The sequence below is a fragment of the Aulonocara sp. 'chitande type north' Nkhata Bay genome, linkage group LG16 (assembly GCF_057382095.1).
Source record: "Aulonocara sp. 'chitande type north' Nkhata Bay isolate Kocher_YH1m ecotype deep benthic linkage group LG16, A_spYH_male_GT1.1, whole genome shotgun sequence".
In the NCBI taxonomy this organism is placed as follows: domain Eukaryota; kingdom Metazoa; phylum Chordata; class Actinopteri; order Cichliformes; family Cichlidae; genus Aulonocara; species Aulonocara sp. 'chitande type north' Nkhata Bay.
The window spans coordinates 21,333,713-21,348,559 of NC_141359.1; the positions used below are offsets into that span (position 1 = coordinate 21,333,713).

General features: G+C 40.7%; 1 protein-coding gene across 1 annotated transcript; it reads right to left on the reverse strand.

Moving 5' to 3' along the window:
• Positions 1-3,576: 3,576 nt before the first annotated feature.
• Positions 3,577-14,582, reverse strand: lrrc58b (leucine rich repeat containing 58b). Its single transcript, XM_086266836.1, has 4 exons — positions 13,887-14,582; positions 7,888-8,016; positions 7,407-7,684; positions 3,577-6,027 (listed from the first exon to the last, which is right to left on the reverse strand). The coding sequence occupies exons 1-4, from the start codon at positions 14,342-14,344 to the stop codon at positions 5,834-5,836; spliced, it is 1,059 nt and encodes a 352-aa protein (XP_086122962.1). The 5' UTR covers positions 14,345-14,582; the 3' UTR covers positions 3,577-5,833.
• Between the last annotated feature and the right edge of the window lie 265 nt (positions 14,583-14,847).

Sequence of the window (14,847 nt, forward strand, 5' to 3'; positions counted from 1 at the left end):
GTTTGCCCACTGACATACCGGGAGACAAAGCCCTCTCTGGAACACCGCAGATCCTCCTGCAGTGTTGCTATGGACCTGGATTAGAAACTTTGAATCAAAGCTCCCAAGCAGGTTCCAATCATGGTGTTTCTAAAGCAGCGGATTATGATAATGATTAATGTGGTAGCTGTAAAGCATCAGCCTACACACTTGTTAAAAAAAATAAACAGGTAACAAGTGATTATGCAATAACTGACAGCTAAAGTTAAACAGTTTTAAAGAGTCCTGACGCATTAGGGGTTTGTTTACTCAAATAACTGTTATTTAATCAAATTCTCATTTTAGCTCCATTTATGGTCTCAATCGAATCATTCTCATTTTCATCGTTAGCTATATTTAATTGGATTTATTGCTTTCTATTATATAATGTGATTGATTACATTGTTTACATTGATGTAAAAATTTGTCAACATTGTGAAACTGTAGATCCAAAAAAGGAGTTTGCCGTGTCACAGTCTTAAGCTATTTGATCTGTCGTATACACTTCTGACACTCAAGCAAAGACATGCAACAGTTTTAGCAAATGCTGAAGCAGACTGCTGTTAAATGCTTTGGAAAGACTGAAAAAGTGATGCTTTTTTTGCAGCCATTCTTTTCTACTACACATCATCAATGAAAGGCAAATATATCCAAAAGCTGCAGTCACATGTTCCTTATTGTGTGTGATTAGCTGCTGCACATGGTTTCTTTCAAAGTTCCCGAGCATTTATGTGACAGTGTTGGCTGCTGCAAACATTTGCCTGAGATGAATGAATAAGAGATAAGTGATAAAAGAAGACTGAATGGCTTAAGGAAAACAAAGGAAGGGAAGAAGCTATAAACCAAAAAAACAAAAACACAGTTGCTCAGCTCTGGATGGTTATTTACCTGCCACTTCTTCTTACGCCCTTCTTGCTTCTCCAAACTCCAGCCTGATTTTCACTGTCGGCGGGATTAGCGGTATGACTTTGAAGACAAGGCTTCCTTATTGACAGGGTGTCTGCAGTGTGCGGCTGTCATAAGTAATAAGTGTAAATTTGAAAGCGATCGTGTGAGGTCTGGCACGCATGTGTAAAACATACTGGCTTTACTACGAGCTGATATGGGCTGGTATGCCTCAGACTGTGGGGCATTAAGAGGATTAAAGTATATTTAAAAAAAACACGTAGAAGTGCTTTGATTTTTGGATCACCTGCAATGCTGTAGTGTAACCACCAAAGAGAGCTGTGCTGCATGGAATTCAGCAAACAAACAAAAATTATATATGTTTGCATTAATCCTCAGATGTGACAAGGACTACACAGACGCTACCTTTCGAGAAGTCTAAAACATCCTCCTTGCTGCAGGCCCATTCTGCTTCAGGAGTGATCCGAGGTTTCAAAGTCTATGTTCAAGCAGTATTTTACTTTCTGTGACTCTGCAGGACTGATTTGACTCTTTGGTTTTGGTGACAGCTACCAGTCACAGCTAACTGTGCTTCATCACTGCTTGCGTCTCAGGTTGCATTTGACAGCATCCCCTTATTTAACAGACAAGGTATACCACTGTGTGCGTGCAAACCATAGATGTAACTCAGCACAGTGATGCCAGAGTGTTTCCTTGGTGTTTGCTGTTGGTAGAAGGGTTCATGTGCAAGTGCTGAGAGCAGAAATGAGGAACAAGAGACACGCTGCAAAAACAGGGGAACCCAGCTGTGACTTGCTCAAAGACCATTGAAAATAAACAAAATATGTGCTACCCTCTTTGCCAACCAGGCTTAATGAAACAGTGAGGTGAAAAGAAGTGGAATTAGATGCCGAGGTAAGAACAGAAACTGTGAAAAGAGGCGAGAGAAAGGAAAACAAACTAGTAGTTTAGCTGCCTTTGGCTGCTGATGTTAAAGGATTTGCAGATTGTGAGAGGCGGAATTCACTAGCTGTATCAGAAAAGGGCTCTTGGTATTCAAATGCAAGAATGAATTCACCTTCATATGCAAATGAAACCTGGACATATTCAAGCTACAAAATGGAACGGTTCGTGCAAACAACAAACACAAAGTCTTTAGGAGCCAGTGTTGCGCATGAATACATTTTAAAAAGAGTATTTCTGTGAACGCTGACCCAAACAAGTTCAGTTTGCAACTAAAAAACAGCATGAGCATGAACAGGTGCTGTGAGGTGCCTGTACAGCATTTGGTGCAACATAAAAAACAATGCAGCTTCTTGGTTTCACTACTACTAGTCAGATAATAGCAGCAACCAGTGATTCTACAAAAGCCAATCCAACCCTGTTCTTATTTAATTTAGGCATGTGGCCAGTATTAGGAAATATCTGCAAGTAACTGATCAGAAGAACTGAGTGTTACTTTTCATCTGTGATCACTTTAATAAGTACACATGCTCATTGCAAGTGTAGGCATGTAGACAATTCAAGATGACCAGTCAAACTGAGCTTCAGCATGAGGGAAGAAAGGAGATTTAAGGGACTTTGCCTTTGCCATGGTTATTGGTGCCAGAAACTGCATAGAAACTGTTGGTGTCCTGGGATTTTCCTCCACAGACATCTCTACAGAGAATGGTCCAAAAAAAGAGAAATACCCAGTAAGCAGCAGTTCTCTGGGGAAAAATACCTTGTTTATGACAGAGCTCGACTGCTTCAAGCTCTTTGGAAGGCAACAGACTTATTGCAACTAATGCAATGAGTGGTTGAATATCAAACATTAAAGCAGATGGAGTACGGCCGCAGACCACAACAGGTTGGCTAAGATCAGCAAACAGAGGCTACAACTTGCACAGGCTTACTAAAACTTGACAATACAAGATTAGAAAAATATTATATTTAATGAATCTTGATTTCGTTTGCAATATTCTCATGCTTGTTCAGAACTTGGTGTAAATAACATGAAGGCATTGATCCATCCCAAATTAATTTCTTTATGACCGCAGTGTACTTATCTTCTGATGGCCACTCCCAGCAGGATAGAGCACCATATCACAAAGCTAAAATCAGATTGGTTTTGGAGGAAATTTCAGTCAATAAATCTGCAGAAACAGTTTCCAGTGCCTTGTTGAGAATAGGCCACGAAGAATGAGGCAGTTCTGAAAACAAAAGGTAATCCAATATTGATAAGGTGTACCTAATAGTGTGTGAGTGTGAGTGTGTGTGTGTGTGTGTGTGTGTGTGTATATATATATTTATTTTTTTTACCAGCATTAAAAAGTACTCTGATTCTATTAGGGTTAAACAGCAATCAATGTAGTTGTAATCACAGGCTGTGTGGATCTGAGGAGATTCTGCTGCTCAGACCAACACATACAAAAAAATATATGTAAAAGGAATGCAATTCAGTCCTTTTCAGGACTAAAACGGTGAACATGTAACTTTTTAAATTGACATTAGTTATAGTTTCAGCTAATAGTTGTGCGAATCATTTGCACACATGCATATTACAGATACCAGATATTTAAAAAGCAGCCTCTGTATTCAAATCGTATAACAACATAAATGCAACTGAAGAATTCCAAGTTGTTGCTCCCATTTGCTTTAATTCAATCAGAAAAGATCACAATACAAACACAATTTAAAGATATAACAATCAGTCTTTATTAATGTCATTATTTACTGTACATCTACTTACAATATCTGAGGTTAAAGCATTGTCTATTCCAAAGCTTGTTACAAATGTAGCACTTTAACATTTTTTTAAAAATGGATTTATACATTTATATAAATCCATTTTGTTTTAAAGGGCTATTTTGTATATTTGCTGTTAAACAGATGAGTATGGAAATCAGATAAGTGACTTTTATAAAGCTAAATTATTCACATTTCAGGGTGCATATATCAGTTTCTTCATACTTGCTTTGCTGTTAGAAGTCTTGATTAGTAAGGCACTTAGGAATTGTAACTACTGTAACTTCTGTAACATAGAAGAACGTTCTTCTGTTTTCTTAACATTAAGGTCTAATGTGAAGCCAAATTGGATTTCTTCTCCTGACTAATGGACACAAACTGTCTGGGACATTATAAAATGACCCAGCTTTCCACACAAGCAGAAAGTTGCAGCAGATATGTAACCATACATATATCACTGACTGTGGGTTTTATTCAGATACATCTTCATATGTTTATGCCCACAGAAAACTAACAGCCCTGAACATAAACACAAAGGCTGGTACTGGGTTGCGCTCAATAGCTATTGTTTTTGTGCGAACACAGTGAATGGTTTTCCCTGGCCCAACCCACATCCACTTCCTGTGAGTCAGCCTGGATAAGCATTCTTCCACATAACCACTATGAGTTAATTTAAAACTACTAAGCCATCGCAGCCTTCCCCCCCCCCCCCCAAAGGTGGCATGCAGTTGAGACAAAAGCACTGATAAAAGATCGCCACCTTGCTATTCGGAAGGCAGTATGCAGGATTAAGTGGGATCTAGCAACATGACAACCAAGTCAACACCTCTGAGGAACCTGGAGCGTCTGCTAATGAAAGGTCCTCTGTAGAGACAATGTTTGGCTCATCTCTTCTGGGCTAAAGTAGAAACACTGGAGCTTGGTGGATGAGGACCCGCTCCTGTGTTGAAAGCCAAAACCAGGTTTTGTTCATCTGGTTTGTGTTTAGCCAAAATGCTGCACAGCCATTACAACCCATAATCAGACACTCAACTGTTTCACAACTGCTAACAAAGCGCAGAGTGCAGGACTCCATGTGAACCATTGTCTATGACACACCCCAGTCTTTCAAAAGCAAAGACATATTCTATTGGCATAGTTAACAGTTACTTTCCATCTGTGAGGACTCGGTCCTCAGTCATCTCCTTCACAGATACCCAGGTTGTCAGTGATGATTTATTTGAAATGACACACAATGGTTTAAACTTGACCACAGTTTAGTTCTCCCTTGTCATTGAGTATGCTGACTAGACAGCCACATATCTAACTTATGGTTCACAAATCTTTGCTTTTCATATTTGGGTGATCTAAACATGTGGTTTGAAATAGCTGGAAAATTGACAGGTGTGCACTTTTCCTCAGTTATGTGGCATATCTAGCTTTGGCCAGCAATGTTTAATTTTCTTTTGGTCCTCCAGGGTTGATCACATGGACTGAAAGTGAACCCTCCCCATCAAAATCCTACATACTGGTCCTTTAGTATTTTGGGGGACTGGCCACAGCAAAGTGCGCATAAGCCCATCTCAAACCACAAAAAATATTTATAGTACCGCGGTTTGAAACAGTGTTCAAAGTTCCTGCTCACATACTATAAAAAACACTGACTTTTTCTTGGTTGGCACATCAGGCTTGATGGTCAAATAAAGTCAGATGAAGGCTGACAAAGAGCTCATACTCAAAGTGAAAATGCAGACTAATACACTGTAGCATCTGCACAGAATGAAATGTTGTAATTACAACTAAACATGTTGCCCTGAAAACAAAAAAGAATCCTTTCACTCCTTCAGTCAAACAAGAGTTTTACTGCCCTCCTGTGCTCAACCATGAGGCAAGCAGGTGTGGAAGGACCTTCCTTCATGTGCTCTAGATAGACTGATGTATGGTGAGACAACACGCTTCATGAAACAAAAGAAAAAAAAGATTAAAAAAAGAAAAAAAAACCAACCGAAAACATTCATAGAATAGATTTCACATTAGTAAGTTGTCTCACTTTTTTTGTGCGTTTCAGTGGCTGAAACGGGGGGGGGGGGGGGGAATAAAAATGTGTATGAGCACTAATATGTCCAATAAAGTCTTAATCAGGGTCCTTGTTAGTGTTATAAAAACAATGGCAAACTGTCAAGGATTTGTCTGGACAGAGGATCAGATGTTCCTCTTGGTCGTACTATCCCAGAAGCACTCTCTGAAGGCGGTCAGCAGGCACACTGTTCTCTTCCTCAGACTCTGCGTCGCTCTGCGGGTTGGAGCTACAGGGAGAGGTGCACTCAGGGGAGCACAGGTAGTGCATGAGGGGTAGCCGGTACTTTCCACAGAAGTCTACAAATTTGATCTGGCGCACGCACGAATCAAAGTACACACCTGGAACAAGAAGAGTGACAGGAAATGCACAGTCAGGCTTAAGTAACAGTAACTTGTGCTGTTCTTCACACACACACACACACACACACAATTCAATATTCTGGTGGGTGATGGGCTCCGCCAGGGCTGCCCTTTGTCATAGGTTCTGTTCAGAATTTCTAGGCGTAGCCAAGTGGTGGAAGGCTTTCACTTCGGTGGTCTCAGGATCTCATCTCTGCTTTTTGCAGATGATGTGGTCCTGTCGGCTTCATCAGGCGATGGCCTCCAGCTCGCCTTGGAACGGTTCGCAGCCGAGTGTGAAGCGGTGGGAATGAGAATCAGCACCTCCAAATCTGAGGCCATAGTCCACAGCCGGAAAAGGGTGGAGTGCCTACTCCGGGTCAGGGACAAGTTCCTGCCCCAAGTGGAGGAGTTTAAGCATCTCGGGATCTTGTTCACGAGTGATGGGAGAAGGGAGCAAAAGATCGACAGACAGATTGGTGATGCGGAGAGAAGAGAGAGCTGAGTGTAAAAGCGAAGCTCTCAATTTACCGGTCGATTTACGTCCCTACCCTCACCCTATGGTCACGAGCTGTGGGTAGTGACCAAAAGAACGAGATCGCAAATACAAGCGGCGGAAATGGGTTTCCTCCGAAGGGTGGCTGGCCTCTCCCTTAGAGATAGGGTGAGAAGTTCGGCCATTCGGAAAGGGCTCAGAGTAGAGCCGCTGCTCCTCCACATCGAAAGGAGCCAGTTGAAGTGGTTCGGGCATCTGACAAGGATGCCCCCTGGGCGCAGTTTTACGGGCATGTCCCACTGGGAGGAGGCCCCGGGGCAGACCCAGGGCACGCTGGAGAGATTCTCTCTCTCAGCTGGCCTGGGAACGCCTTGGTGTTCCCCCGGATAAGCTGGAGGTGGTGGCTGGGGAGAGGGAGGTCTGGGCTTCTCTGCCTGGGCTGCTGCCCCCGTGACCCAGCCCCAGATAAGCAGAAGAAAATGGATGGATAATATACAATATGAGGAACAACAGTTGTAGTGAGCAGCTCACAAGTGTGGTGAGCATGGTGACATAACTGTGGTTCCCAACCTGGGATATGGAATTTCCATAGGAAGGTCACAAGATAAAATTAAAGGAGCTATGACGCTTATCCTTATCCTGTCATATATACTGATACAATGGATAGATGCTCATAAAATAAGTTTCAAATAAGGAGGTCACCATATGTACAATTAATCCATGTGAGATTTCTTTTGCTACATTTAAATCTGTATATCAAAGAGAGGATATCCTCAATCTGATTATCTGAGGCACACAGCTCCGGCTTGGAGCACAGCAGCCTCACCCACCTATTGTTCACTGAAACTGGTGACATGGCATGTAATCATTAGGCACAACTCACCGGCACACTTGGGGTTGGGACACTTGCTGGCCAAGTCCAGATAACGCACCAGGTTTGCAGGCAGGTCAAAAGGGGAGTACAGAAGATTTCGACTCTTAACGGTGCGCCCTGCCAGCTCTAGCAATGAGGGTGGATCGTAGGTCATCTCCTTGACAAAGCGCACAACCAGCGGGTTGCCTCTAAGACTGAGCTCCTGCAGGTGCACCAGGCTCAGGATCTCTCTCGGCAGGTAAGTGAGCAAGTTGTTGTGTAGGCTTAAAGATCGCAGAGAGTGGAGCCTAGAATCGGATGCATAAGCACTCTGTCAGTTTTGTTTGCACTTTGATAAAAATCATGACTACTTGAAAGTTCAGCTACCAGATCAATGCAGGATAAATTACAGTTCTAACTCAGATAGCATCTCTGAGGAGACCATATAGTCAAGCTGTAGGTAGACTGGTGTGTGGCGATTGCTAGGATAGTTGGAGAGTGCTGATATTACCTGGTGAGCTGCGGTGGGACACTTTGGATGCGGTTGTCACACAGGACCAAGTAGGTGAGGTAGGGCAGATTCGCTACTTCAGGAGGAATGGCTGAAATAAGGTTTCCGCCCAGGTACAACATCTCCAAACTGACAGATGACAAAAGAAAACAGGTATTGATTTGCAATCTCAAGATTTTTTTCCTCCGTGCATCACACAGAGCACCATCTTTCATATGGTGCTCTGTTGTAGAGCATCCATTTCTCTCCTTTGTGATTTTTACCATGACAAATTTAAATAAATAAGTCTAAATGCAATAAAATTACACTTTCCATCACAATTGCTGCTGTGCAGGTATTTTTTTTCTTCCCCCAATTAAACTCCTATTGTCTATTGTTCCTATAGACAATAGGAGTTTATAGCCATAGCTTCAGACTCCTGTCAACCCTGCTGATGGCTGAGGGCCACAGATACCACAAAGAGCACTGTATTAGCCACCAATGATGATTTCATCTCATTAAATAAACAAATAAAGTGTTACATTAAAGTATGCCACAAGGGGGCGCTGAAGCTTCACCTTTTCATGGTCAGAGTTCAGGTTTGTCACCAAATATGAAACTTTGCTTACAAAATATGTTGATTTAAATAAAAAACAAAACAAGGACATGAAATAAATTCTGAGATGATGATGATATTTACATTGAGGAAAACAGACATACATGCTTGTTGCTAGGCAAAAAAAATTAAATACCCCCCCCCCCAAAAAAAACAAAAAAAACCCCCACCATGCTGAGTTATTATAGGTATCAAGAACACGAGTGGGTGGGGGTGAGGGGATGGCATCAAAGAGAGACATGAGAGCGCTATGGGTGGCTGGTCAGCGAAAGTAAGCTGTCAGGCCATCTGCCTGCAGGAACTGATGACACAGCGACTGCGAGACATGAAGCCATTATCCTGTCCTTGGTGGCTGAGCCTCTCTTTGAAAAGAACGGAGACATTCAGGGTCTGCTCACTGCCCACACCAACACCGTGAAACAAAACTACTGACAATTTCAAAGACATATCATGAACTGACTCACGGTACATCATCATCCATGCATAGTTTTGTTATAGCCCGCTGCTGTATTTTATAAACTGTCATTTGATCACAGCAGTGTTAGTGATAACTTGCACAATGACCAGCCATCCTACACGATCGCTTGCTGAGACTAATGTTTGGGTCATGGGAAGGATAAACCTAAAGAAACTTGTTAGTATAGCACCTCTCTCCGTCTTACAGGTATCTAGCTGATATGCAAGGTTTATCAGCTAATCAAGTTCAGCGCGTCCTTAAAGGTTATAAAGCTGGTTCATGTGGTTACATGTACTTTGTCTTCTTCTTCTGTTTGCACCCCTGAAACACCACAGCACGACACATTCATTCACTGCTTGCCTAGATAATTCACCAGTTTTTTTTTTGTATTAGTTTATTGGCAATATGACTAAATGTCTATTTTGTAGACTCTACAATTAATCCCCCCCCCCAATGTCTGTCACAAATCTTATGGAGTTGTATCAGGTCAATTGTCTTTGTAGGTTCTCAGTCATCCACATCGCAGTAATCTAAGGAGCTTGGAATGAAAAGTGACTCAAGTCCCCCCCTTTAGATTAACCATTTTTGGGAAATATAGTCAAAGAATACTAGCTTGACTTTTTTTCCCCTTTATATAGTCTATAATATATATTAGAGATATTATATAAAGCCTGACTGATTTATTGGTTAGCCAATATTAACCATTAGTATTGCCTTAAAAATCCCATATCAGGCAGGCTCTAATCTTGTACACACATTTTAATGGAAGTCACTTCTTGCATTTCAATTCAAAAACAATGTCCAGAGGATCAAACAGTCTTAATTCACAGTAGATGCTTTGACTTTAAAAGACAGAAATGCAGCATAAGTTTAGATTTAAAATTTTTAAAAAAACATATTAATGTAGTTGAAACCTTTATTAGGATAACAGATTTGGCTGCAGTGACAGTTTTCGCATACAAGCACCATCCAGTGTGCTTCAGGATTTTTTCAGATGCATTCCATCTTTCTCATCCCTGACCAATCAGTGTTGTCTCTGTGATCCAGGACCTCCTGGTTCATATACTGGGCACTGGATTGTCCTTTCATGTTCAATAAAACACAGTGCGAACCAGCTCTGTGTGAATGAGGCTCACAAACTCACAGGGTCAGCGAGGACGGACTACAGGCAACTAGGTCAACAAGGACAAACTGAAAATTACTCAGGCAGAAAAATGTGTAGAGTTACAAGTCATTTTGCTGCATGAGGGATTATTTTTGAAGAACAAGAAAAACTTAACATACAGTGATAGTGAACACAGATGAGTTTGTATGACGTAATCAATTAGATCAGGAGACGGCCTTTAAACCTGTGCTGTAACAAGTCACTGAGCTTTTTGGAAACAAAGATCACCAGTGTGTAATCAAAGTGTGCTTATCAATGATTATGATAGCAAGTGGACAGTAACTTTCCTACATTGCAAAGAGACTTAATGAACCCTTATCAGGTGCTATAGGACACATAACCAAAAGGAATCTCTTTGCGTGCACAACTGTTGCCAGGGTGCTTCAGCTGATGCAGCATTAAAGCTGAGACAAGAACGTAAATGTCCACACACACACACACACACTTTATTAGTCCTGATAATAAAGAAAAAAAAGTATATACTGTCTTTTTGCAGCAATTAGGTGGCTCGTCTATAAAATATCCCTTTTATGATATGTTCACATCAAATGTGAAGCCAAGTTTCCCCTTTGTGCAAACAGAGTCAACTGTTTGGGTTTTTTCAAAGTCCTCAAATATTCACTTATATTTGTTCAATATTCTCCAAGACCCCCCCCCCCCCCCCTTTTTTTTTTCTACATAAAAGAAGTTGAATCATAGGTCTCAGGCTGCCCAGAAACAGTTTAAGTATGTTTGTCCACCATTTCTGGTTGTCATCTGAAGATGAAATATTTTGAACTCTCATTTGGTCTGAACACATCTTCAGACATCTACTACTTTCCATTTAACTGGCATCACCTGAAAAGGGCTTTGTAACATTGTAACGATCCTACTTCCACATCATCGAAGTAATGAGTTTCGAAAGACAGCCGTGCAACAAACTGAGGGAAGCTTAGCAGTGTGGAGTTTCTTTTATTGTGTCATTAAGTTATTTTAAGTGAGTATGCAAGAATATTAACAATTAAGCCCACCATATCCATTCTGCTCAATAAGCACCTCCAGGAACAGCCACAGTCAGAGCCCAGACTTCGATCCATGTGAGAATGTGTAGTTGAATTTGGAAAATGCAATTCAATGTTGAGCAGTTTTCAAGGAAAAATGGTGAATACAATACTGTACTGTCCACATATAAAAGGCTTACTGTAAAAAAAAAAAAAAAAAAAAAGTCTAAATACTTCCTGCCAGTATGTGTCATAATTAAATTTAAATAATTAAATCTGTTGCCTCTGAGCTGCAGTATTTTGTACGCGTTGATAAAACGATTAGGTTTGATCTTTGGCCCAGCATTCGGTCACTGTGACACTTGTACCTGTCAGCAGTTCAAGATAAGAAGTCCTTACCCTGCTATGCCCCATTTAACAGAAAACAGGGCTGAAAAAGTTTTGAACAGACTTGAGCTGTTCGCTTTTATTTTGAAATGAGCTCCTCTGATCTCAGTGAACTTTTGAGCTTGGTTATAAAACCACGTTCTTGCTCGTGAATTTATTCAACTGCTCACTTTCTGCATTTTCTGCCAACAATGTCTTCAACAGTGCCGCAAACCTCCTTTCTGAAATTGAATAATCAAAACTTACAAAATAGAGTTAGTGTCTTATTCAACATGAAACCAAAATGAGCGACTGAGTCAATAAATTCACCAGCAAATTTGTCAGGGTTAAGGGACATTTTCCCATACACTCCAATCGAATACAGCCACAGTCAGACAGCCCTAAACACCATTTGGCAACCAGCAGCTTCAAGTGGTTGCAGGAGGTTGATGGCAGTTGCTGTGAAAATAGGAAAGCAAGCCTGCGACCCCGTGCAATCACCTGTCACTGGGAAAAGTGTATTCCCCCTGTTGGCAAAACCCTCATAGTTTCTTTGGTTGCTACTGCAGTCACAGTTTGAATGGAAGTGAAAGACTTTTCTCCAAAAGCTTTTTCTGAAATTTTTGGCTGCACAGCTGGAGCAAAACTTTTACTGTAAAAGACAAACCTCTTCCATTTCCAGTTTTTGTCATACCTTTTCAAGTTGTTCCGTTGCTCGGCTAGTAATTAACAAATGTTTGCAGACAAACATGAAAATCTACAAGCAACTGTTGCAATATGCAAGCAACCAAAGCAATTAGTAGGATATTTCTAGTGAAGAACCTTCTTACAATCGGATTTCACCCAGCGAGAGCCAGCAACCACAACCAACCAGTAGAGAAATACATTTCCCTAGCAACCAGTCGAAAGATCCCATTCGATATGGCACAAGGAGTACTGCGAGTACTGCTGGGCCCAATACTCACATATCCTAATATATTCCCCAGAAACAGCATCTACTTTTCCTCTTTAAAAATAAAAATAAATAAATAAATAAATAATAATAGGTTCAAAATACTTGCAGAAAAATTAAAAATGATATATTATTTCAACAATTTATATATGAAATTTCACATACATTTTAATTTTAAAGTGTATGTGAAATTCCATAACATAAAGAACAGCAGGAAAAAGTAATTTTTACTAAGATATTTCATTAATCACCAACTTATGGATTTATGCATTTTAACATGTTTAGCGTCCAATAAGTTCAGAAACATCAGGAAACAAATTGCAGATCTTAGCAGTAATATTTTAGTCGCCTGACAGGTGAGATTTAGTTGGCTATATTCAGATATTGTTGCTGACTGGCTGAGCAGAGCCAGGCCAAGTCATAAACAGTCTAAGCCCTGAAAATGTCACATAAGACAGGTTGATGAATGTATATTTTTATTGTGTAATCATACAAGAGAAAGTGAATGTTTGACAACTTAATGCTACTGGGATAATAATTTTCATTGTCAGAGTTAGGACAGTGTTTATCCACACTAAGTAACTGCAAACAGATTGCAATAAGTATATCTGAGATTTAAAAAAACAAACAAACAAAAAAGGATGTATGAACAAAACAGGAAAAAACAAAAACAAACAAAAAACAAGCAAACAAAAAACAAAAAAAAAAGCAAGATAATGGTATGCTTCCTTTATCTTAGTTATTTATCATTATGATTCACTAACAGTGATTCAAACAGATGAAAGCCTAGACTTGACTAGATGCGACTTTGCATTAAAACCATAGGCATTATCACTGGTAACCAACTACTAAGTTAGCAAGTTTCTATTTAAGTTAGTTAATATTGTCTGTTTTAACAATTGCATTGCTATGCAAATAAATTAAAAAAAAAAAATAAGTCTATGCCTAAATAACAGCTAACTAGTTTTAGAAACTTATTGTCTGCTGGTTTCTTTTATTTATTTATTTATTTATTTTTTTACAAGCACAATAGTTACCCATTATAACAGTTGTGCCAGATGTATTATGCCGAGACGAAGCGTGGACAATATATAGTTAGTATTAGCAGCGTTGAAGTGTGTCGTTGGTGGTGGGTTTAGCTCGGGCCGAGGGGCCCAAAGGCTGGCCCGTCTCTGCAGCAGATAACCATAGCAACGACCATAGCTAATTACATTGTTAAATTTAACCAAAAGGGAAGTCGTAAAAAAACCAATGTAGTGACCAATACAGGTAATATTCAGAGGGCTTTACTGGAGAGAAATAAAAGATTGATTCCTCTCCACCCCCTCAATTATCAGTTGGTCAGATTATATCGTATGCAATATAGTCGATTGCCTCAAGCAAAGATATGCAGATTGGACACTATACGTAATCCATTACCTCAGCGCTGGACTGAAACGTCACTCATATATTGACTTTTCGGCCGTTTTGTGTTGTTACCTTACCTGGTTAAGTTTTCTATCTCTGCAGGTATACTTTTCAATCTGTTTCCTCCGAGTGAAAGCGACTGCAAGCGCAGCAGTTTGGTACACTGAAGCGGGATCTCCTCGAATCGGTTCCCGCTAAAGTTCAGCACCTCCAGCTGCAGAGAGCCGAACTCCTTGGGCAGCGAGAACTCGTCCAAGCGGTTGTTCTTGGCTATAAGTGTTTTCAGCTTGGTCAGGCGCATAATGTCCTCACAGATGAACGAAAGTCCGTTGTTGCTAATGTCCAGAAACTCGAGGTTGAAGAACAGGGTGACCGACGACGGCAGCGAGCCTAGTCGGTTGTAGTTCAGGTAGAGTTGTTTGGTGTCTCTTTTCCTCCTGTCGGTGATACTGTCAACGCTCAGAGTGTTCAAACCCAAGCGTGAGAAGTCGAGCACGCCGTCGCCCACTGCCGCTGCCCGTTCGTGACTCTCCATTTTGGCAATTTTGTTTCCTTTTTTTCAACTCTGCAAAAGTTTCGCAGAGAACGTTTAACGTCAACGCGTGACTTAGCTCCACAAGTTGCCTATTTTTAACATAAAGCACGAGCATCTACCAGTAACATTTAACAGCATTTCTAATCACGTCTAAATGACTAATGTATTGCTTACAACAGGCTGAAATAAGCCACAATAGCTACACCGAACGCTGTGAGGCTCTTCTACTCGCAGCTGTTGGGATGGCCTGTGGCTTCCTGGTTCAGATTGGCTGATTCTCCATATAAATCCCGCCCACCCACGCGCCCATTGGGTTCGCTCCCGATCTGTCATATTACATGGCATTGATTAAGGGAGTTGTAACTGATTTTTGGAGTTTATTAACAGTTTCCTGGCACAAGTTGCCATGTACAACCTCTGACTGCATTTTTTTTCTTGTTTTTGTGTTTTTTTTAAGTCTTACGAAAACGGGACAGTGGTGGCCGATGATCGATAAAATCAGC

What these genes read in the sequence shown, in the direction of transcription:
- lrrc58b (XM_086266836.1), bottom strand. Translation starts at nt 14,344, where the DNA reads ATGGAGAGTCACGAACGGGCAGCGGCAGTGGGCGACGGCGTGCTCGAC. An exon ending in GTCCCACCGCAGCTCACCAG is followed by an intron (nt 7,685 to 7,887) that starts GTAATATCAGCA and finishes ATCCGATTCTAG; the next exon opens with GCTCCACTCTCTGCGATCTT. An exon ending in TCCCAACCCCAAGTGTGCCG is followed by an intron (nt 6,028 to 7,406) that starts GTGAGTTGTGCC and finishes TTCTTGTTCCAG; the next exon opens with GTGTGTACTTTGATTCGTGC.